General features: G+C 43.9%; 1 protein-coding gene across 1 annotated transcript in view; it reads left to right on the plus strand.

Moving 5' to 3' along the window:
• wdr62 (WD repeat domain 62) overlaps positions 1–25,843 on the plus strand; it is a 206,245-nt gene that overhangs the window by 104,819 nt on the left and 75,583 nt on the right. Inside the window, exons 20-23 of the mRNA XM_034168870.1 lie at positions 5,086–5,177; positions 5,286–5,338; positions 7,345–7,617; positions 15,412–15,485. Of these exons, the coding sequence (XP_034024761.1) occupies positions 5,086–5,177; positions 5,286–5,338; positions 7,345–7,617; positions 15,412–15,485 (492 nt within the window). The remainder of the gene's footprint in view (positions 1–5,085; positions 5,178–5,285; positions 5,339–7,344; positions 7,618–15,411; positions 15,486–25,843) is intronic.

The following is a 25,843-nucleotide window of genomic DNA, read 5'->3' on the forward strand; positions in this document are numbered from 1 at the left end:
TGGAAAATAAAGCAGTGCTGACTTATGGTTTGGTGTAAATAAAATGAGTACCAATAGAATAACTCCATTAATGTCAATTCTGTCATTTGTACAAAGTTAAAATATAACATATCTTTTAATGTTGAATAATGCACTAATTCTGAAGTTTTGTAACAAACACAGACAGCTGGCATTCTGGGTAAAATGTGCCACCGCTAACACTGATTGGTTGAACTCATTCATTCTATGTAAACCAACACGCTAATGTGAGGTGTGTCATGTGTTGGTGTTTACAGATAAATGTCCTTTTGTAAAATATGCCATTTTTTATTTGTAAAAAAAGGCATTTTCAAAAAAAAAAAAAAAAGCCAAGTTGTAATTAGATAACTGTCTGATATAACCGGTGTCAACATAAATAGAACACTGCCATGACCAACTGGTGCCATTGCGAGTTTTGGCCCTTTTTCAGCTGATTTTTCATTCGTGCAAGAATTTTTTGGATCACACAGAGTTTCAGGTTAATCGCATGTCCTGCATCGTTTAGTATACATGGAGGAACGAGCTGCATTTAACATCTCACGACCACCTCCGGATATTCTTGCCGGCCGTTATGAGGGTATCCCGCTGCTGAAGAGTCCGTCTCGCACTGTGCATGTGCAAACACCGCAGAACTGTCTTGTAATGTCTTTTTTTTTTTTGTATTTTTTTAAACTTTGATGTCTCCCATCGAGAGTTTTTGTAAATTAAGTTTGAAAGAAAAGCTTCTGTTTACGTTTTGCTTCTGGAAACATGAGTGGTTTTTGAACGTACAATGTGTCTGAGAACATAAATCGTGCGCTCTGAACTTGTACACCGTGCGGTTCTGTGGTACAGTTTGAGCTGGAACCGAGTACAGTGATTGAAAATATCAGCCCAGCTTCAGTTTGAATACTGCCATGAACACTACTGGCCAGTAGATGGCAGTAGAGACCATGAAAACTTGCCAAAACAAAATTCCAGATAATCCATGTCTGCTACATTTAAGATGCGTGGAATTTAATAAACGCAAACACAATAACATCTATAAACCCAGAGAATATATTCATGAGAGTTTTAGGCACTAGAGTTTAATGCTGTTGTCCGTGGAGCCTGATCAGAGTGTGTGAAATGCATTTCTCATGTGGTGAACGTACTGAGATTACCCTATCATACCCATAATGTACCTGGACACAGTGTGTCCACACTAAAACCTTAAAAATTAGCACATTACTTTAAAACTAAAATGTATATGATATTATATATTGATTTATATAATATATCAATATATATTTTATTTGATTTGATTTTATCTGATATTTTCACTTTATAATACTTCAGACGTGACGTTAATTTAAATAACTCCGAAATTAGTTTGGTTAAAATTTGAACCATAAGTTAAAAATGTATGCCTCTGGATGACTTGGGTGATATTGCCCACGTATCAGTATGGGGTTAAAAGAAATTAGGTTTTTTTTTTTGATGACCAGTTCTCCTTTGCCTGCAGAGGATAGAGCGGTTTCTTCTAGAAGCAGCTCTCCTCTTTTTGCAGAGGGTAGAACTACACATCTGCTACAAAACATTTAACAGGTAGGTGCTCAACTGATTTTAAATTTTATAAATGTTTGTAGCTGTTCAGCTTTGTTTACCACGTTAACGGTCTAAAAGTTATCGGACAAAAATTTATCAGAAGATAATTAGTCCAATAATGGTTTTCAAAGTTATCTGAAAATACACTCAACAAAAATATAAACGCAACACTTTTGGTTTTGCTCCCATTTTGTATGAGATGAACTCAAAGATCTAAAAGTTTTTCCACATACACAATATCACCATTTCCCTCAGATATTGTTCACAAACCAGTCTAAATCTGTGATAGTGAGCACTTCTCCTTTGCTGAGATAATCCATCCCACCTCACAGGTGTGCCATACCAAGATGCTGATTAGACACCATGATTAGTGCACAGGTGTGCATTAGACTGTCCACAATAAAAGGCCACTCTGAAAGGTGCAGTTTTGTTTTATTGGGGGGGGATACCAGTCAGTATCTGGTGTGACCACCATTTGCCTCATGCAGTGCAACACATCTCCTTCGCATAGAGTTGATCAGGTTGTCAATTGTGGCCTGTGGAATGTTGGTCCACTCCTCTTCAATGGCTGTGCGAAGTTGCTGGATATTGGCAGGAACTGGTACACGCTGTCGTATACGCCGGTCCAGAGCATCCCAAACATGCTCAATGGGTGACATGTCCGGTGAGTATGCCGGCCATGCAAGAACTGGGACATTTTCAGCTTCCAAGAATTGTGTACAGATCCTTGCAACATGGGGCCGTGCATTATCCTGCTGCAACATGAGGTGATGTTCTTGGATGTATGGCACAACAATGGGCCTCAGGATCTCGTCACGGTATCTCTGTGCATTCAAAATGCCATCAATAAAATGCACCTGTGTTCTTCGTCCATAACAGACGCCTGCCCATACCATAACCCCACCGCCACCATGGGCCACTCGATCCACAACACTGACATCAGAAAACCGCTCACCCACACGACACCACACACGCTGTCTGCCATCTGCCCTGAACAGTGTGAACCGGGATTCATCCGTGAAGAGAACACCTCTCCAACGTGCTAAACACCAGCGAATGTGAGCAGTTGCCCACTCAAGTCGGTTACGACGACGAACTGGAGTCAGGTCGAGACCCCGATGAGGACGACGAGCATGCAGATGAGCTTCCCTGAGACAGTTTCTGACAGTTTGTGCAGAACTTCTTTGGTTATGCAAACCGATTGTTTCAGCAGCTGTCCGAGTGGCTGGTCTCAGACAATCTTGGAGGTGAACATGCTGGATGTGGAGGTCCTGGAGGTTCTGGTCCTGGGCTGGTGTGGTTACACGTGGTCTGCAGTTGTGAGACTGGTTGGATGTACTGCCAAATTCTCTGAAACGCCTTTGGAGACGGCTTATGGTAGAGAAATGAACATTCAATACACAAGCAACAGCTCTGGTTGACATTCCTGCTGTCAGCATGCCAATTGCACGCTCTCTCAAATCTTGCGACATCTGTGGCATTGTGCTGTGTGATAAAACTGCACCTTTCAGAGTGGCCTTTTATTGTGGGCAGTCTAAGGCACACCTGTGCACTAATCATGGTGTCTAATCAGCATCTTGATATGGCACACCTGTGAGGTGGGATGGATTATCTCAGCAAAGGAGAAGTGCTCACTATCACAGATTTAGACTGGTTTGTGAACAATATCTGAGGGAAATGGTGATATTGTGTATGTGGAAAAAGTTTTAGATCTTTGAGTTCATCTCATACAAAATGGGAGCAAAACCAAAAGTGTTGCGTTTATATTTTTGTTGAGTGTATAATCTGAAACACAACATTATCTTCGATAATTATCGATTATCGGATTTGTGCCCACCACTGATAACGGATACAAATTGGTGTCCGCGCGTCCGTGGAAGTCTGCGCTCACTCAAAGCGTGGCTGTCATGACAGTTGTTGTAAAATGGTTGCTGCGGCGATGCTGTGTGACTACTGCTAAACGTAGCATGTGGACATCAGATACTTTTACAGCCATCAACTTGTAAAAAGAAGAATTTTGCGGCATGTCTGTGTCACGGAGCGATGGACAGAGGAAAGATGGCGAGAAAGATGGTTTGAAAAAGTTTAAGACTCAAGAATCTGTGGAATGGCGCTTGTCATGAACACATCCGAAAGGTTAAAGAAATGGGAAAAATCGAACTGCATTGTGTGACTTTTCTCTTATTAATTTTCTTTCATTTGAAAAAGACATTGCTGTCTTGAATGGATTTACAGGAATTTATACAAGAATATGTGACTTTTTTACTATAAGGTATGTTATTGATATTTTACCATGATTTTCAAAATATTCTACAAACTTCAGCTGTGGTTTTTGAAATGCTTTAACAGTCTTTTTAGTCTTCATGAATTTCATGTTGTTTAATTGTTCTGAGTTGATGCATAATTTGGTTTACAATTAAAAAGGGAGGTCATTCCAGGTCCTACTTCCACGTCATATTCTGTTATTTCAACATGATCACTGACAGTTCAAATGAAATGTTGAATCTAGGATCATTGCATCATCACATATGCGATCTTTTGAGATTATTTCGTCCTGTCATGTTGTGAGGGTGCCTGGCATGGACCCTCAATGCAGACTCCCAGACCAGGCGTTAGTGTAAAAGAAGTCGTCTTTTTTCGGTGCAAAGGTACAAACAGGGCTAGGCAAACACGCAGTCATAGTCAAGCAGGGTTCAGTGGCACGAGCAAACACAGACATCAGGGGTGAGACAAAAGATGCTGTCAAAAAAACAAAGCAGGATCAAAAAAAAAAAACACGACAAGGTAAATCATGACTGTGAAGAAGGCTGGTAAGAGCATGGAGACAACAAACTAAGAGAATAATAAGAAAATAAACACTAAGGCGACACTGAACAGGATCTGACTAAGAAAACAAAAATGACTAAACAAACCAGAAATAAGACAGAGACTAAGTGATAAACAAAACCTGCTATTAAAGCACAAAAGATCATATTAGAAATGGGAACAGCAAAACGAACAAATGATAACTAAATGATAAACAATGAAAACACAGACTGAATAAAACAAGAGCGGAACTGAACCATGACCAAAGTAAGAAAAGTAACAAAGAAACAAATCAAATCAAAAGAGAACAGAGAATTAACACGTGATGAAAATAAAAATAAAAAACTAATAAATTATTTCTTCCAGATGGTGAGAAAAGGAGGAAAAAAATAGGATCAAAACCCCAATCAGGGCCAAATCCTGACACTTCCAGGAGATGCTGAAAATGTGTCATTACATACAAAATTGACCCCAGCTCATGGGGGGCTGTGCTCCCCACCGAACCCCCACAAACTTTCCTCAGATTTCACAATTTTCATTTCACAGCCCTGGCAGTAACCTACACCCTCTCGGCCCTTTCTGGAATACTTTGGACACCACTTCACTAGATGTTAGCTGAAGTCCTTAAACTTTCCATCCTGCACCAGATGTTGAGAAAGGGTAAATCCCATTTTTCTCTTGGCCTGTGGTTTGCAGGAGGGAGACTTTCATTACCTTGCCTTCATGCCAGCTGCCTCAGGTGGAAGAAGATGAGCCCAGAACTCCAGCAAGACTGGACTCTGCCCATGGTGAGTCTGAGTGCTGGGACCTAGATCACGGGGTCTGAGTACCAGAAGTCTGTCTTTGTGTCCAGCCAACAGGTGATGAGCAGTTTGATTTTTATGGTTGTCTTACAGATGTTCAGCTCCTGCAGACAAATGGGAAGCTGCCATTGTGGTTCAGGAAACTGGTGAGTGTTTTTCTGCCCATCAGTTAAATTTGAGACAGTGGTGTCTTCCTGTAATGAAACTGCTTTAGAGCAGCGTTGTACCGTCATTGTTTCTGGGGATGACAATCAAGATTGTGGAGTTTGCATGAGGTGAGAGCTGCTTGCCTTTATGATCAGCCCAGATTTTTGTTGTCCATCAGGGTTCATATGTTCCATGTACCAACGTTCGTCACTTGTTTTTATTTGTCTACTGAATTGCTGGTGACCCTCTGGACATGGTAATCCAGACAGGTTAAGCTGAAGCAGACTATGTTTAGGGCTCCCTTTCTAGCCCCTCCCTGTTCAGGGTGAACGGAGTGGATCCTCAGTCGCCCAAGAGTCTGACGACTGAATCACACATGTACTGCTTCTGTATGGCTCAGCGCTCAGGGCTTCTGGATTCACAGTCCTGCTCCTGTCACTCTTTGCTGATCACTGAAAGACTTGTAGGTGTGCAACGCAGCACAAAAAAACCTACATCTAGGGTCAATCTAGAGACCCCCGTGCGTGTGTTTGTTTAACGTGGGAATGTTGTTGCACACCAGCAAACATACAGCCATTGGCAAATCCTCAGCCTGGTCCGATGGGAAATCCCATACGATTGGGGTCTGAGGACCTGCTGCAGCCTTCATCTGTCTTCACAGCTGTTGGGTGACAAGCCGTCACCTCCTGGGCCTTTTGTGGAGTTGAGAACTTGTTGTTTCACCAGAGCCCCAATAGCAGTCTCACTTTCAGGGTTCCTGTTGGGCCTTCATGGTTACGTGGACGTGGGGTTGGACTTCGACACACCTGTATACATATGACAAAATCTTTTTATTTGCTTATAATTTATGACAAAATCTCATTCTTAGAAATGTTAAATAACGTATTGAAGTATTTCAACATTTTATGGTATGTAATTATGAAGGAGTTTCAAATCAAACGTGATGAAACATTCAAAACGCCAAAATTAAAACACAATTCCAAATATAAAGAATAGCAAAAACATGGTGATTCTAATTCATCAATAAAAGTTGCTGATCTCTTCTCGGCCATCAGGTGTCTTTGAATTGTACAAAGTGACTTTTGATTGCTTCTTTTGACCACACAGCTGAGAGTGATGCAAATACTAATGCCCCAGAAGGTAGAATGCCAGCCGTCAGGTGGGTGAGGAGGGTTCTGGTGGTCCTGACCTCTGGACCAACAAACCAGTCCTCAGGGAAAACACCTGAGTCTTCCTTAAAAACCAGAAAAGTGTTCCTGTAAATGAAGAAAAAGAAAACCAGTACCAAACTAATGCCACTAAACAATATGAAGTTCAGTAATAAGATCAAAATATCACTGTTCACGGGGTGTGAGCAGCCCAGGATTACAGACAAATACCTGATCTGCACCAAATACCTGACCTGAACCAAATACCTGATCTGCACCAAATACCTGATCTGCACCAAATACCTGATCTGCACCAAATACCCGACCTGCACCAAATACCCGACCTGCACCAAATACCCGACCTGCACCAAATACCCGACCTGCACCAAATACCCGACCTGCACCAAATAACTGATCTGCACCAAACACCCGATCTGCACCAAACACCCGATCTGCACCAAACACCCGATCTGCACCAAACACCCGACCTGCACCAAACACCCGACCTGCACCAAACACGTGACCTGCACCAAATACCTGACCTGCACCACCCCTTCAATTTATAGTTTGAAAAATGTGTGGAAAAATATCTGAATGTACAATAAAGCAAATAAGTATTTGATTTACTGTACATCTCGCAGCACTTTTTGGTGAAGGTTTGGAGAGTTGCGCTGTTTTTCTAAGGTCACAGTAGAGTTAAGCTACAAATTGATCTTAGGTGGTTTAACAGAATTCGTGTCTGGGATTCGAGCGACCTCTGTCTTGTGGTACTTTGATTTCTGTCTGGTTTGCGTTGCACTCCGTGTGTTGTGACGTGTGAAGGTCAGAGAGCATAATGTAAACATGGTTACCTTCAGCAGGCTGAGGGTGGAGCCACTGTCCAGGCTGCTGCAGAACCTCGCCAGCTACGAGGTCGATGGGTGGAACATCAGGAGCCCCTCATCATCTGCTCCAGCTTCTCCCCCAGCCCAGCCAGGAACCAGGAGGAGGAGGAGCAGAAGAAGCTGCACTTCAATCCTCAGAAGCTGGACAACCTGCTGGATGAGGAGGAGCCAGAGGAGGAGCAGGGGGCGGAGCCAGAGGAGGAGCAGGAAGAAGAGCTGGGGGAGGAGCCAGAGGAGGAGCAGGAGGTGAGAGTTGATTCAGAGAACCAAGGGTCATTAGTTCAATAATATCATTACAAAATGAATGTTTGAATAATGCGTCAGTGCTGTGGTGGCGCTAGCAGCTGTGTGGCGCTGTAAGTGGTCCACTCTGCTAATAACATAGCTAAGACGCATCATTGTAAGCTGGTCCAGAGGCGGCGTGGACTTTGTGAAGAGTTTCTCTGCACGGGAGTATTCTGAAATCATTTCTAGACATTTTTTTACGTGTTTGGAAACATATAGATAGACATCCTGTCCTCACCTAAGGCCGTGAACTTTGGGTAATGACTGAAACAACAAGGTCACCAACACAAGTGGCGGCAGTGAGAATCTCGGTCGGGTATCTACTTTGGGTAATGACTGAAACAACAAGGTCACCAACACAAGTGGCGGCAGTGAGAATCTCGGTCGGGTATCTGGAACTCAGGGACAGGGTGAGAAGCTGAAACACTCAGCGTATGAAAAGTCAAAACTTGAGCGATGAAACACTCTTGAACTATCTCAGCTGTTCATACGTGGTCTCCAACAGTCAGATGATTCATAGCAAACAGTCAATGGGGTCACAATAGTCCAGGTCCCGAGGTGTTACAAAGGCGCCACTTGTTCACATTTTGAGGAAAACATGAAACTTCTCCCACTCAAACTTATAAAATTAAACTCAAAATGAACAATTTAAGGGGTGGACACCAGTGAAATATGCAAATTAAGTAGGCGTGGTATGTTATTTTCAAAATGGCTGAGAAAGACAACACGGAACGTAAGTGTATACAGATGATAAACGCACTTTATTTGCAAGTCACACAGCTTGAACTTGTAGAAATCAACATTTCTCACTACTTGCTATGAAGTCCAGATGACACCGGTTGCAGGAACAGTAAAAACTGAACACATTACATATCATGTGACCATTATTCAAATCGTACACAGTGGCATCAGTAACCAACATTTACGTATGTTTTCTGTCTAGTTTGTATCCTCAGCACTCTTCAGTAACAAAACAGGTGTTTCTGCAAATAATAATAATATGTTGGACTGGAATCGGCTCATCTGTGTGGTGATAAACAGAAGTGATTAGGATCAAATCCATATTTGGTGTTATCAAGTCCTTTCACAGATGATGCATGATTCTTCTCGTCTGACCGTCATCAGCTGGCTGTTCACCAAACAGACACATCACATTTGAACAACTTTAAACTGACAAAAAGGGCTCCATCTAAATATTCAGCAAGTGGCAGTTTTGAAAGACAGGAACATTATGTCAGTACACATTTATCAGAATCTGCAGCTTGGTGTTTTCACAAGATGCTGAAGAAACACACGTAATGTCCATTCATTTCTCTCTTAAAATAAAAATGATGAGCCTTTAACAAGTTCACCATGTCACAATATACATGTTAAAGTAACAAAGTGTGTCATACATTCATCTGCCCTGCATGTCCTCCTGCACAGGCACATAAGTCGGTGCAAGTCAGGACGTTTCTCTTGGATTTACACAAGCCTCTTGGTGCTGGAGTCGCTGAGAAGTGAGCGATCATGATACTCATGCCTGGAACAAAAGAACTGGAATTGTTCTCTTAACTTTGTATCGGGACCAGTCTTCACTGGTTCTGACCGCTGACTCTGAAATTCAACACAATGTCACATTATGTTTTAATGTATGCAATGTTACTTTTTCAACATCATACAAACATGAACAGGAAAACTTAGATTATTACAACTAACGTCATTTCTTCAAGCGCAAAGTCGATCTTTACAACGTGAAAGTCAAAAGATGGGGGGGGGGGGGGTGTAAATGTTGGGAATGCACTTCGAATAGACTACAACACAATGCTTTAGGAGTTCTTTAAAAGAATTTCACCATCAGCCATAATAAAAAACAAAGCATGCAAGGACAGAGCTGTCGAAGGACAGAGCTGTCGAAGGACAGAGCTGTCGAAGGACAGAGCTGTCGAAGGACAGAGCTGTCGAAGGACAGAACTGTCGAAGAACAGAGGTATTGAAGGACAGCTGTTGAAGGACAGAACTGTCGAAGGACACAATTATTCACGGACACAGCTATTTTAAAAAGCTGTTTTTAGCACTCTGGCAGCCATCTTTAATGTTGCCACGCCCATTCAGAAGATCAGTTTCACTGGTGTATACCTCTAATTATTTTTTATATACCCTGTTCTACATGTGTGCCAAATTTCATGCTTTCTTCATAATCTGAACATACTTTTGCTTAGAACCTGTACTTCAAGAAAAACGCAGGTAACTACAAAAGACTTTTGAGAAGAATTAAAGTGGCACTACCAGGAATCCATGTTCAGAGACATGGCCGCAGTCACTGGACAGAACTCAAGAGCTGAAACATCAAGATCAGGTAGGAGAACTTTCCACTGATTTCTGACTTTTTCACCTTCATGTGGACCATTTTTGAGATCAGTGTCAATCCCTTGAGAACTTTTTGGGGGGGTGGAGGAGGGGGTCCATCAGGAATAGCTTTGCCGATGTTTTCTCCCGAGCTACTGTATAAATAAACTGTTTTCTAGCCCCGTCCCACACATTTTATTCTGTTAAAATCTATTTGCACACAAATAGGAAGCAGACTAGTGTTACCAACTATTTCCTCTCAGGTCCAGCGCCATGTCAGCCAATCAAAGTGCATTTAATAAAAAGCCTTCCTGGATTTCAAAGAAGTGAAATCATTGAATTCAGAGCCATTTTCGCCAACTACCTCTGCACGAACACGACAGTTTCAGCCTGGAGTCTGTCCAAATCATCGAGAGGAGTGATGGGTGGGACGTGTCCAACAGATCAATGAAGGTATCAAGAACTGTTTGAAGTGGACTTGGCTTGAACGAAGCATCGAGTTGGACAGAACGCGCTGATGTTTACAAGAACTCCTCCGTAAGGTCGAGGGGCCAGCAAAAGCTTTGACGGACAGAGAGGACGTAAACGCAAAAACAAGAAGCGATCTTCAGAGTAAATCATATTCTACTAATCATATTCCACATCTGATGACTCAGTGGCTGCTAGGAAAGACTAGTTGGCAACCACGGAAGAGTGGTGACAGCGGGGAGAGACTGCTCGCATCTGGGGAAGACCAGAAACGGGGTGCTAAGGCTTGGCAGGCCAAAGCACTTTCTCCGCGAGGAGGAACCCACCAGAAGTCGCTATGGAGAAGTTCATTGTAAGATAACCTCTAGGTCGCGTGAGAGCAGGGGAGGATGAGCGGCCTACAGGACAGATAATGGTTATGTGGATGTGGAAAGGTCTACAAAGGCGATAGGGGTCTGAAGATACACTAGAGTAGGATGGGCTGTTTACGCCGCAGTAGTGAGCAACGCACAGGGCAACCTCATGAGATGGAGGAGAGGCAGGGTCAGGTGTCCAACCACAGCACCCAGAATCTCCAAGCTCACAACGAAGGCGTCAGCATCCTCTCTACTGATAACATCGTTCCAGACGACCCACAGCAACAAGCAAGGGAAGCCAGCCAGGGAACGAGTCAGCGAGCGCAGTCCTTAGCTGAAGGAGAGACCAGGAGAACATCAGTGAGGTGGCCTACAGCAGCAGCCAGGAAAGACTGGGAATCCTTCAACAGGGAAGTAGACCAAGTCCTGGAGTCTGTTCTAGCTGGCTGTAGTGGAAGGACGTTGAGTGCAATGTCCACCATCATCTGGGGCATGGGAGCAGAGCACTTTGGGATGGAGCAGAGACAGTGCCGAGGCCCTCAGCAGAGCAAGGAAAACAGGCGCCTAAGAGAGATTGCAAAGCTCAGAGGCGACCTGAGAAGACTTAAGAAGGCTTTCCTGCAAGCTCCTGAGGAGGAAAAAGCTGCACTTACAGAAATGCAAGGCGTCCTGAGGGAGCGCATTAAGACCTTGCACAGAGCAGAGTGTCAGCGGAGGGATAGAAGGAGGCGCGAGAAGGAGAGGGTGAAATTTACAACAAACCCCTTCAAGTACCTGTCAGAGCTCCTTGGAGTAAAAAGGTCAGGAGTGCTGAAGGCTTCGAGGGAGGAGGTTGAAGAACACCTCCGTAAGGTGCACAGTGACCCGAGGCGCGAGGAGGAGCTAAACCTGGAAGGAAAGCTTAGCTGTCCCGGAGAGCCAGCCATTTCTTTGATGTCGGAGAGCTCAGATGGCAGGAGGTCATCCGGAAGGCTAGGGGAGCATCGGCACCAGGCTCAAACGGGATTCCGTACAGGATATATAAGAACTGTGAGCGACTGTGGAGGTTACTTAAGGTGGGGTGGAGGAAGAACCAGCTGCCGGACAGTTTTCTCTTGGCCGAAGGATGCTTCATTCCCAAACAGGAGGACTCGGCCAGCCTGAAAGATTTCCGCACAATATCACTGTTGAACGTGGAGGGCAAAGTGTTCTTCGGAGTAGTGGCAAAGAGGCTAACACAGTTTCTGATAAGCAACATGTACATCGATACATCAGTACAAAAAGGTGGAGTCCCAGGAGTACCGGGTTGTCTCGAGCACAACAGCATCATCTCCAGGATCATTGAAGACGCTAAGAAGAACAATGGAAATCTAGCAGTCCTGTGGCTTGATCTAACAAATGCCTATGATACAGTGGCCCATAAGTTGGTCCATTACACACTCAAAGCCTACCATGTCCCTGACAAAGTCCAGCTACTCCTCCAGAACTACTTTGGAAAATTCAAGATGCGCTTCTCTTCGGGTGATTTCACGACCAACTGGTAGAGACTGGAGGCTGGAATCGCAACAGGGTGCACCATCTCAGTGATACTTTTTGCTGCAGCGATGAACCTCCTGGTTAAGTCAATGGAGAAGCCAAGCCGGGGAGCCGTACTGTCGAGTGGGATCCAGCAGATCCCAGTCAGGACCTTCATGGATGACTTGACAATTACGGCCAGGCCGGTCCCGGAGGGCAGGTGGATCTTGGAGGACTTGGTCGAGCTTACAACTGAAGCAAGGATGGAGTTCAAACCATCGAAATCAAGGAGTTTGGTCCTGAAATGTAGCTGCGTCCAAGATCGCTTCCAGTTTAAGATCGGCAATGACATCATCCCCACGGTAACGGAGAAGCCAGTTAAGAGCTTAGGAAGGTGGTACAGAGCTGACCTGAGTGACAAGACGAGCATAAACGAGATGCTCAACCAAGCAGAAGAATGGCTGCAAGCCCTCGAGAGGAGTGGCCTATGGTGAGGTACAAGGCGTGGGGATACCAACACGGCATCCTACCAAGGCTCCTATGGCCACTGCTGGTGTACGAGATTCCTTTGACAACAGTGGAGGCTCTGGAGCGGAAGATTAACAGCTTCCTCAGGAGATGGCTGTCAGTCCCCAAAAGCTTTTGCTCCTTAGGGCTTTACAGCTCAGGGAGTAAATTACAACTACCGATCACATCTGTCATGGAGGAAGTCAAGACAGCCAAGGTCCGTTTGGTCATGATGTTACGGGACAGCGGCGATAAGGCGGTGCGTCAGTCAAACATCACTGTGAAGACAGGCCAGAAATGGGATGCCAGCTGTGCGCTGAGGGAAGTAGAGGAGCAACTGCAATATGCGGACATCATGGGGACTGTGACCCAGGGGAGGTTGGGCCTGGGAGTCATCACCCGAGCTAGCTGGAAGGAGGCAAAGGCGAAAGACCGTCGTGGAATGGTGCAGGAAGAGATCAGGGCTGCAGAAGAGGAGAACAGGCAAGCTAGGGCAGTGGCCGTGAGGCAGCAAGGCAGCTGGACCCGGTGGGACGGTGTCCGGGGAAGATCCCTCAGTTGGAAGGACATCTGGAGCATGGAGGGGCATCGGCTAAAGTTCCTGCTGAGCTCCGTGTACGATGTGCTACCAACACCAACGAATCTGCAAAGGTGGAAGCTGACGGAGGACCCCTTCTGCGCGCAGTGCAGGAGACCAGCAAGCCTGGAACACATTCTGTCATCTTGCCAAGCAAGCCTGATCGAGGGGAGGTTCAGGTGGCACCATGATAAAGTGCTGGCGCAACTGGCCAATGGACTCGAGAAAGAGAGGAAGCAGAAAAGAACTAAGGCCCAGACCAAAGGCCCTCACTTCATTAGCTTTCTCAGGCCAGGTGAAAAAGCAGACAAGGAGGACAGGTGTGAAGGCATCCTTGGCACAGCAGAGGACTGGGAGATGAGAGTTGACCTTGGTAGGCAGCTCAAGTTTCCAGAAGAGATCGCAGTCACCAGCCTTCGACCAGACATCATGCTCTGGTCTCTCACAACAAAACAAGTGGCCTTGATCGAGCTAACGGTACCCTAAGAGGAGAGGATCGAGGAGGCGCATGAGCGCAAGCTGGGAAAGTACCAGCCACTCCTTGCAGAGAGCCAGCAGAAGGGGTAGAGAGCCTGGAACTTACCAGTGGAGGTGGGTTGCAGGGGGTTCCCAGGGCATTCCCTTTGGATAACACTAGGGTTGCTTGGAGTTAGAGGAACAACCCGCAAGAACCTGGTTAATAGCATCTCCAAGCAGGCGGAGCAGTCATCCAGGTGGCTGTGGCTAAGGAGGAGCGACCGGTGGCTAGGCCAGGCTGGCAGGGAAGGCTGGTGGGGGGGCAGAGTTGTGCGGCAGGTCCCTGAACGGCAGAGGGAGCAGTTCCAGGACGCTGGTTCTGCTGTCAGGCCCCACTGAGGTGTCGTGGGCTAGTTGATGAAACATAAGTGAGGTGGGGTGCCCACTTGAAAACCCTATGAAGTCTACAGGTTCTCGTCGTGCAGCTCTGCCCTCAGTTGAAGACGTCTGAGGGGAGTGACTTCGTTGCTAGCCATCATACAGAAGGAGCAGGAGGTAACTCCTGCCAGGTGCGGTGGCTGCGGTATACCCTACTGTGTAAAGACAGAGTGTAAATTGTAGTATTATTCATAGTATTTGAGACAACGGTACCGAAGAAACTGCTTATAATTATCTTTAAAATGTGGATCTGAAGTAGGAATGCACCGATCCACAATTTTTTACTTCGATCCCATCCCAATATCTGAATTTGGATATCTGCCGATACCGATACTTTTCTGATCTGATACCAGAGCTCTGTCTGCTTTAATATTATTATTATTATTATTATTATTATCATTATTGTTGATTTTATATGAGGATTTTCTTAAAAAGGAGACCTGAAAGTTCAGCTACAATTTGCCAGAATCTAAGATGAAAGAAAATTTGATGTTTTGGTGAAAGAATTAAGTACTTATATTTTTTTATAGACTTTTATAGCCTTATTTTTAAAGAATTAAAGAGAAAAGACAGCACTCTGTGTGTCTGTCTGTCTCTCTCTCTGTTTGTCTCTCTCTGTCTGTGTCTGTCTGTTTGTCTCTCTCTGTCTGTTTGTCTTTCCTTCTCAATTTTCAATTTCAATGGACTTTTATTGATATGGGAGACATGTTTTACAAAGTCAAAGCAAGTGTTACAGAGTAAAAATTAATTCCTCTCTCCCTCTGTCTCTCTCCCTTTTTCTTTCTCGCTGTTTTCGTGCTGCTCAAACTTTGAACTTTTTGGAAACACAGAGCCTTTCAACTGTAAGCTAAATGTATCGTCATTGATGCTCACGTGCAGCCTCGGGTGAACTTTTTAGGACACATTTTCAGGCACAGTTCTGAGTTGAATTCCTGTGAAGAAACTTTGTTGATTCTGAACTGATTGACTGGTTGTGTGCACTGATCTGTAAATATCCAGGGTCATTCACTCTATCTCAACAATAAGGCCGAGTGCCAACAACACCAGCAGAAATCCTAGCTGACAGACGGACAACTCAGTGCGAGTCCACAGTAATATGACTGAGGGAGGTTTCCTGTGTGTGACCTCCAGGCACTGCCGTCTGTAGCAGAACTGTCATCTGATGACTACATCCTGTACCCACCAACCAACAGCACGGCTGACGGGTGAGTTTATCCAGCTAGCAACCACAACGTATCCAATATGATTCAGATAACACACATGGTGCATTTACAAAGACTGTAAAAATGAAAGATTGTCAAATGCTCGGCAACCCTGAACAGATTATCAATCGCCTGACAATCCACAATGGATTATCAGATGCCCGACAGTCCGCAACAGATTATCTGTATGCCCTGGCAGTTCTTAACAGATTATCCAGTACCATCCAGTTCTCAATAGATTATCTGCATGCCCTGGCAGCCCTGAACAGGTTATCAAACCCCCAACAATCCTCAACAGGTTATCAAACCCCCAACAATCCTCAACAGGTTATCAAACCCCCAACAATCCTCAACAGGTTATCAAACCCCCAACAATCCTCAACAGACTATCAAACCCCCAACAGTCCTCAACAGGCTATCAAACCCCCAACAGTCCTCAACAGGCTATCAAACCCCCAACAGTCCTCAACAGGCTATCAAACCCCCAACAGTCCTCAACAGGCTATCAAACGCCCAACAGTCCTCAACAGGTTATCAAACGCCCAACAGTCCTCAACAGGTTATCAAACGCCCAACAGTCCTCAACAGGTTATCAAACGCCCAACAGTCCTCAACAGGTTATCCAGCACCAGCCAGTTGTCAGTAGATTATCTGCATGCCCTGCAGCCCTGAACAGATTATCCAGCGCCTGACTGTCCTCAATTCAATTTAATTAAATTTAATTTATTTCAGTTATATAACACCAAATCACAGCAAGATGCCTCAAGGTGCTTCATACAAGCAAGGTCTAACCTTACCAACCCAGAAAGCTAGCACACAGGTGACAGTGGTAAGAAAAACTCCCTCTGATGATACTGAGGAAGAAACCTCAAGCAGACCAGACTCAAAGGGGCGACCCTCTCCTTGGGCCATGCTACAGACACAATTGACAGTACAACTATAGATGAAATTTTAGGAGTCCATGCTGGTGCACAGGACAGGAGGCCTGCAGAAGAACACACCCAGTCCCACTTCTGAATGGAGCTGCACCTCAAACATAGAAAAATAAAAATAGAATCATTCATCAGAAAGACAACAAATACAGTATAAATTGTAGCATTAAGCAACAAGAAAAACAGAAGAAATACTAAGGTGATCGTTGGCCACTACCCCTAAGCTTCACTTTAGATAAAGTTGAGGCTGTGGCCACAACTCGTTTACTAATAAAATGAATTAAAAGGGTAAAAAGCATAGTGACATACTATACCAGTATGCTAGCCATACAAAAGAGAATATAAGTGCGTCTTAAGTCTGGACTTGAAAGTCTTCGCAGAATCTGACTGTTTTATTGATGCAGGGAGATCATTCCACAGAACAGGGGCACGATAAGAGAAAGCTCTGTGACCCGCAGACGTTTTATTCACCCAAGGGACACAAAGTAGTCCTGCACCCTGAGAACACAAACCCCGGGCCGGTACCTAGGGTTTAATTAGGTCAGCTAAGTAGGGAGGTGCCAGTCCATGAACAATTTTATAGGTTAGTAACAGAACCTTAAAATCTGATCTCACTGGGACAGGAAGCCAGTGAAGAGACGCCAAAATGGGTGTAATGTGGTCGAACTTTCTGCTTACTGTCAAAAGTCTGGCAGCAGCATTTTGAACCAATTGGAGACCCCTAATGCTGCACTGCTGTAAACCATAAAATAGAACATTGCAGTAGTCCAATCCAGAAGAGACAAACACATGAATCAGGGTCTCAGCATCAGCCATAGACAGGATGGGATGAATCTTCACTGTATTTCACAGGTGGAAGAAAGTTGTCATTGTAATATCTCTAATGTGGAGGTCAAGGGACAACATAGGATCAAAAACTACCCCAAGGTTCCTCACTTTGTCAGTGTGATGTACGACACACGAGCCTAGGCTAAGCGTTAACTGGTCAAATTGATGCCGATGTCTCACTGGACCAAGAACCATCATTTCAGTCTTGTCAGAGTTTAAAAGTAGGAAATTGCTAGACATCCATCTTTTCACTGATGCAAGGTGGTACTCTAAGGCAGGGGTCACCAGCCCTGTTTCTGGAGGGCACCTGCCCTGCATGTTTTAGAACTCCCCTGCTCCACTCCCACGTAATTAACTGTATCAGGTGTGCTCAGCCAATCAACAGCTGGAAAACACCTTTTAAAAAAAAAAAAAATCAGGTGTAACATGAGTAGGTAGACGTGGAAAACATGCAGGACAAATGCCCTCCAGGAAGAGGGTTGGTGACCCCTACTCTAAGGATTTTATGTGGATGAGATTACCAGGAGTTATCGGCATATATAACTGAGTATCATCAGCACAGCAATGAAAGGTAATCCCAAAATGCCACAATGTGTTCAAGGGGTACTATATAAAGAGAGAAAAGCAGGGAGCCTAAGACAGACCCCTGTGGAACCCCAAATTTCATGTCACTAAGGTTAGAGGTAGTGTTACTGTACAAAATACAGTGAGAACGACTGGTCAAGTATGACGTCAACCATGCAAGGGCACTGCCAGTAATTCCAAAATGATTTTCCAGCCTATCAAGTAGAATGTGATGATCCACTGTATCAAATGCAGCACTGAGATCTAACAGCAACAGAACCGTAGTGGTGTCTGAATCCATTGCAAGAAGATCATTCACCACTTTAGTGAGAGCCGTCTCTGTGGAATGGTATTTTCTAAAAGCAGACTGCAGTGGCTCAAAGAGATTATTCTCAGTAAGATAGTCCACAAGCTGCTGTGACACCACTTTTTCCGGAATTTTAGAGCAAAATGATAGATTTGATATCGGCTGATAGTTTTTCAATACACGAGGGTCAAGATTAGGTTTCTTAAGTAATGGTTTAATCACTGCAGATTTGAAACATTTAGGAACAGATCCAGAAGTTAATGAGAGATTAATAATTTCCAGCACAGTCAGCCCAAGAGTGGACCACAGGTCCTTAAACAGTTTTGTTGGTATTGGATCAAATAAACAGGTTGTGCTTTTTGTAGTCCAGGAACCAGTCATCAATTTTGACCTGATTGGTACCACTGAAAGTGACCAAACAACACTTAGGATCCAGCCTCAGTGTACCATGGCCTACACAAAAATGTATGCTAACCATCACAGCATGGTAGCTGTAGCCAGCTAGGGGTCAGTGAAGAATTACACAGAGGTCAAAATGTAAAAATGCTCCAGTCATGTTGAAAAGTATATCACATTATTTGTCAGATCATAATGATTCCAGGAAGGTATAGTTTGGACTATCTATGACAATGTTCTGGAGTTATGGGGTAAAAACAACAAAAATGGTGACAAAGGTCAGTTTCAGTTTGTACAGGGGTCAAAAGTTAAAGTTGCTCCAGTTTCAGTAAATTTGATGCAAATTATTGATTGAAATAAAAGGATTAAAAAATTGAATAGTTGAATAAGAAACATAAAAAAAGTATTAGCTGAGACGATGTTATAATTGTCATATGTAGTATTTTCACTCACTATTCCAAATCAAATACAGTGAGATAAATAAGTATTTGAACACCCTGCGATTTTGCAAGTTCTCCCACTGAGAAATCATGGAGGGGTCTGATATTTTCATCTTAGGTGCATGTCCACTGTGAGAGACACAATCTAAAAAAAAAAAAAATCCGCAAATCTCAATGTATGATTTTTTGATCATTTATTTGTATGTTACTGCTGCAATTAAGTATTTGAACACCTACCAACCAGCAAGAATTCTGTCTCACACAGACCTGTTAATTTGTCTTTAAGAAGCCCTCTTATTCTGCACTCTTTACCTGTATTAACTGCACCTGTTTAAACTTGTTACCTGTATAAAAGACACCTGTTCACACAATCAGTCACACTCCAACCTGTCCACCATAGCCAAGAACAAAGAACTTATACTTATTTTCCTCACTGTAAGTTAATGTTGCCTCTCCATATTTAGTTCCCTCACTGAGTTACCGTTTTAATCTTTTGCATCTACGTCCCGTCAGTGTCCTTCTGGATCCTCTGGAAAAACTCCTGAGCTTTGACTGGTGTGTTACCAACAGTTTTGCTGGGTGAATCACTCCATGTTGGATCCCGCGGTTGCAGAGCTCCTGGCAGATTGCGTAACTCCGCCTGTGACCCTCATTTGGTGCTGTCGCTTATCTCCTCCTTCACATCTTCTAATGCTGTCATAATTCCATCAAGTTTTGAGAAAAACTCTGCTTTCAGGCAGCTGATAGCAGCCAGTATTGCATCCGCCTTTGCCCCTCTGTATTCCCCTTGTCTGCCGGGCTCCTCCTCCGCCATTTCTTCGCTCAGTTTCTGAGGTTCTCCGCAAACACGATAATTAACTTTGGTTGTTTGATGTTGTTTTCACTTCTTTACTTGATTTACCAGCCCTCAGCATTACAGGATCCAACACTTTATTACGTATTGTTGCAAATCAGAGTTTTTTTTTTTTTTTCAATAAAAATTTGGTAACAGCTGCAGAGCAGTGCAAATCACGTCTTTTCACATGGCCGCCATAACTGGAAGTCATGGTGGTGCCTTTTACTTCGACCCATAACATCTTTTAGTCTGCTTTTTCCTACAATACAGACTTGGGTTTTCGTTACACCAAAATTAAACTGCCAGTCATCAGCGTAACTGGTACAGATATTAATAAGTGACTGGAGACCTGGAGCAGTTGAACTCAGTATTGTTACATCATCAGCATACGAGGTCTGTTAGAAAAGTATCGGACCTTTTTCATTTTTTTCAAAAACCTGATGGATTTGAATCACGTGTGCTTGCATGAGCAAACCTTGAACCTTCGTGCCCATGCATAATTGTGTCATTTGCTCGTAAGTAGCCTTTGTGTGGGACGTGTCGTGCGCTCGGCGTTTTTTCATTCCAAGGAAAAAGACGGAACGACTGGAGCAGCGCAATTGCATCAGATTTTGCCAGAAACGGCGACAGCCAGGTGGAAACCATTCGGATTATTCAGACAGCTTTCAGTGATGATCCTATGGACATCACACAGATTAAGGAGCGGTACAAGCGGTTTAAAGACGTCCGCACAACGGAGGAGAGCGAGCCACGCTCTGGGCGGCCATCAACATGCTGAAATGACCAGATCATTTCCAAAGTGAACGCTGTGGTGATGCGGGACCGTCATGTGACTATCCGAGAAATTGCGGAAGAGGTGGACATCAGCACTTTTTTTGGCACATTCCACTGTGACAGAAGATTTGGCCATGAAAAGGAGTGGTGGAGAAATTCTTTCCTGAAGCTTCTGATGGCGGAGCAAAAGCACCTTCGTGTTGAAGCCCCACAGGACATGTTGTGACATGCCCACCTCTTCCACAATTTCTCGGATAGTCACACGACTGAAAAGCCACCGAAAGCCGTCTGACTCTTCCGAATGGTGGAAGAAGTGGGCATCATTTTTCGGAGTCCAGCATAAAAAGGTCGGATACTTTTCTAACAGACCTCGTACACACACACTCGTGTGTTGACTTTGTAATCAAAGACTCTTACACCAGTATTTGTATTTTGCAAACTGATTAGCAGATCATTAATAAAAATATTAAAAAGACTTCACAAACTTCCCTGCTTCATAATATTCATATCCTTAGTAACAACATGGAAAGAAGGGCTGAGCCTGTGATTCCATCTGACACAGGCAGAACTATTTTTATACCAATTGTGTATAAATAACCAATACCTATGTGAGATTTTATCATACAGTTTAAACAGGAAACTGCCAAACTGAGTCCAAACACTTCTCTGCATCTAATGAACATATATAAACAGGTGAACCACGATTATTGAAATATGCTGTGGAATCGTTAAAATAAGAGATACAGGCAGATTTGTACTTAAACCTTCTCTAAAACTAAACTGAAAGTCTGAGGGCACAAAGTCCGACATGAGTAACATTTCAGCCTTTTTTAGATCAGACTGAGCTCAAATAGGTCTATAATGTTCTGATAGACTGGGGTCGAGTGTAGGCTTTTTTAATACAGGAACTATTACACTTAATCTAAATATATCAGGAACTACACCATGAGATAACATCACAGAAAATAAGTTGGCTACACAAAGGTTTAGATAAACCATTGAATAGATGTTCATCTGTAATTCAGTGGACTCCCGAGTCTTCCCCTTTACTTAGCTTCAGGATTAGAGTTTACATACCAAAGGATTCAAAAGAATTTTATTGTCATATGCACAGAAGAACATGTTCCCTGCACAATGAAATGTGTCTACTGCATTTAACCCATCCTAATTGCCAGTAGGAGCAGAAGTCGCCATTAGGCGCCCGGGGACCAGCTCCAGATGTACATCCCTGCCTTGGTCAACAGCAGGGCTGAGCAAACCAAGACCGACCCATAACAAACGACACACACATAACACACAACACACATAGGCCGGCCCGGTACATAAACATATATTGAAAAGCAAAACATGAGGGAAAAGGAGAAAAAAAACCCCTTCATAGCCGCTGCGTTACACAGCAGCAATGAGGAAAAAAAATCCCCATCAGCACAGAAAAACAATAATCACACAGACAAACAGACGCAGGACGACAACCGAGAGATTTGAAGGTCCACTTTATCGGAACACTCCGGAGGCAGCCTATTTGGCGCCGTCAACGGCCTTGTCCGACAATCCTGGAGGGGGAGGGGCTCAGCCCTGAGCAGTCCACTGTCCACAGTCAACGTCAGAGCTGGAGAAGCCGAGGGGAGGGGGGATGACCAGGGAGCGAGGCTTAAGTGTTGATCTTCTGAGGAGGTTTTTTATCACAGCGACCTTGAAGTGCAGCTGTGTTGGGGAGGCCAAATGAATAACCAGATTAGCAGACGCCTGAAAGATTCCACAGTTCTGAGAACAGACTGGCTCTCAATGCATCTGAATGTAGAATGTGGTCTTCACAGATGGTCAAAGCGAGTTTCCAGAGCTGCAATCCTACCCGAGATGTTTTCCAGCGTGCAGTTAACACCCGCCGACTGCGCAGCCACTTCCTTCCCAATCGAATCAATCATGTAGGGCAGCCTGGAAGGCCCAATCAAAGCTGCTTACACTTTCTTGATTTTCCGGTAAACCAGCGCCATGCCCGCTCCACACAGCAGAAAGCCGGTCACCACCAAGCCGAATATATACACATCTTCGACCTCCTCCACAAAAGGCATGTGTAAAGGCACATGACCTGCCATCTCCACCACGAGTCCATCACGTAACCCATCACATGCGTCCCAGCAGGACAGGTCGGGTCCTCCGCCCCCAAATGTCTTGTAGAACAAATAGTGTCAATTGCGTTTAGAGACTACTTTAACAGATCCATTTTTGTCATTTTTCAGAAGAGCAAAGCTGCAGCCTCACAGACAACACGCCACAGTAGCAGGAAAGATAAGGAGGGAGGGAGAAGAGAAAAGCGCGTCCGTCTCGGCCGACTGAACGCTGGCAAAAAAAAAAAAAAAAAAGTGGCCAGATTTAACAGAACTACGAGGTTAAGATTTTCCTGTAACAAAATACTCGACTGAATCAGTATGAGGTGATTTATTAACACAGTGAGACATTATTCCTTTATAGTAACTGACAGAATCCTCAGCTCTAAGTGAGGACTGGACACAACACTGTTCCTGGTGCTTAAGTTAATTCCAGAAACCTTTAATATTTTTTATATAATACAAATAATTAATAAGTATATTAAGATCTCTAAGTGCCTTGTTGTGCATATACCTTCTACTAAGGCACTGAAACATTTTTTTTTTTAACATTTTTAAGAACCTCAAACACTGAACCATGTCTGGACGGACCAGCATCAACCCAGAGAGACAACCAAAAACACTGTTTATCTCTAATTTGACTCAAGTCCGGACACCAGTATTTTAAGTTTCGGTTTAAAAACCTTTTTAGGGACACAACCAGCCTCCTTACAGGCACCATGCATGGCATTAATAATAGTAGTAAGTCTATCATTTACAGCGCCAATGACATTATGCTGAGCAAATGACAATGCATCAAAACAGTCTAATTTTTTGGCTAATATATTGCAATAATTTACATTGTTTTCATGGTTACTCCAGTTGGGCTGCACATGAACAGTAACATCGGTAGTAGGTGTAAAAGAAATCACAAGACCATGATTAGCTCAGTATTTATCTACAGTGACTTGAAGTTCATCTGTAATCTCAACATATTGAGATGTATTACTACTATCGGACTTATCATAAAACAGGCATATAAACACAGAAAATCACATGAAATAGAGCCCCGCTGGCATCATGTAACCGCACTACAATGAGTCTGTCACTGTGGATATTATATGGAGTACTAAAAATGCTTATTTTTGTTAAAATGTGACAGCAACCCCACCAAACTGTCTACCAGAGAGGCCAGAGACAATATCACACATGCTAGATTTTGCAAAAACAGAGTTGGCAGACTTACTGGAGATCATTGATTTTAAGGAATTGCATTCATGTGGTCTTAGCCATGTCTCATTAAGGCACAGAATACCACAGTTTTTGAGTCTGTAGTTTATATAGTCTGTGGACTGCTTCAGTATTAGACTTGGTGGCTAAAGACATCTGGATGCAAATGCAAAACTCAGGCACACAGCTTTGTAGTTCAAAAAGGTTTAGTAGAGATTCAGGTAAAGGTCGGTACACGTTAAGGCAGTCCAAAACAAGCAGCAGTACAAAAAACATCAGGCAGAGGCAGAGTCGGGTACACAGGCAGACGGTCCAAAAAATGATGAGGCAGAACAGGAATGAGAAAACATGGAGTAGAGCTGGAAAGAAGACACAAGGCGCATCGATCTGACGAGTGAGGAGTGAAAGTGGAAAACCTTAGATACACCCTGGTGATGAGCAACAAATCGGAAACAGGTGTGTGTGGAAGGCACTAGAACAAGGGTGTGGCCAGACAGAGTGAAATGTCCACCACTAAGCACCAAGGAAAAGATGAGAGAAAAAGAGACAGAGAAAACCCAAGCAGAAAAAGACCAGTAAGATAAAAAAAAACAACCTAGAAAAACTAACAAAACACAATAACCAAACAGCGCACATGATTCAAACAAGACACAAAAAATCCATATCCTGACATTCGGCCCATGACAATTAAAAACTTCACAAGAAATATTAATCTCAGTAGCACCTGTCATATTATTTATAATTATGATTGTGAGGAGCATGACAATAAGGGAGGCTAGGCCAGTCCTGGACATAGTCCCTGTCATGGGCTTGATAGTAAACTTGGCTGTAACGGTCAGGAACGGTTACATAGCAAGACTCATGATTGTACTCAAGACTAAAGCCCCCAATTCGTGAGTTGTCACTGGTACCAGTGTGGTAGTGGTAGGCTGTCAGACGCCTGCGTGGGGCTGGCTGGAGACAGTTGCCAGACGGGCCCTTCTGGCTGTTGTTACTACCCAGATACTTCCCATTGCTGTTACTCCTATGGGGCTCTCTCTTAGGGTGAAATGGACAGACTCTTAGGTCACTGGGCAGCAGCATGATGCCAACAGCTACCACACTGTCATACTTGTCTTCAGGGACAGTGACACAAAATGACTTTGCCTCACCACCACGGCCCAGCTGCTTCACATTGGCAGGGGACACCACCAGAGGTGGTCACTGACACTAACCATGAACATTAACACGCTCATATATACATGACGTAAGATAAACTGAACATACTAACGTTAAGATGTTTCCACTAATGCTGCCACTGTCACTGCAGAGCCGTTTGATTGTGTGACGCTAATGGTGCGTTTACACATAGGTATGACGCGTTATGAATGTCACATTTGCATCATTCCTGACATTGTGACGTGACTTAACGCATCTGAATAGGATTCTTTATAGTGCGTGTTGGTGCGTGATATTCGTTATTTTCGTGGAGCATGTTTTTGGATGTCAAAAAATCTTCCACAAATGTCACGCACCACCCTCATTTTGCCTCATGTCGTGGAGGTCGCAGCTGAGTGTGTTGAGCCGTCTTGATTAGTGGTGATCCTGAATAGAGAGTGACAGTGTCCTTCTCTGACGTGCGCACTGTGGCGGGGTTCTTGTACAGGATGATAAACGATGGCAAAAGTCGCAGGATGTTTTTAAGGTTTTTTTTAATTTCCCAAAAATCAAAAGAGGAGTGCTGTACAAACAGTGAACAATTATTTACAATATTTACAAACAACAGAAAAATAACAACAGACCAAGGATCATAGTTACCTTCTCTGTAACACAACCAGGCCCAGACTAACTGAGCCAGGGAGACTGGCGCCCCTTTATACCCCTAGGCCCCTCCCACTAACCAATTAACCAAAAAAATACAGTTTTCTGCACTCCAACTACGAATTTCAGAAATACAAAAATACAAAAAAAATCATCAAATTAATACTA

The sequence above is a fragment of the Thalassophryne amazonica genome, chromosome 4 (assembly GCF_902500255.1).
Source record: "Thalassophryne amazonica chromosome 4, fThaAma1.1, whole genome shotgun sequence".
Taxonomy (NCBI): domain Eukaryota; kingdom Metazoa; phylum Chordata; class Actinopteri; order Batrachoidiformes; family Batrachoididae; genus Thalassophryne; species Thalassophryne amazonica.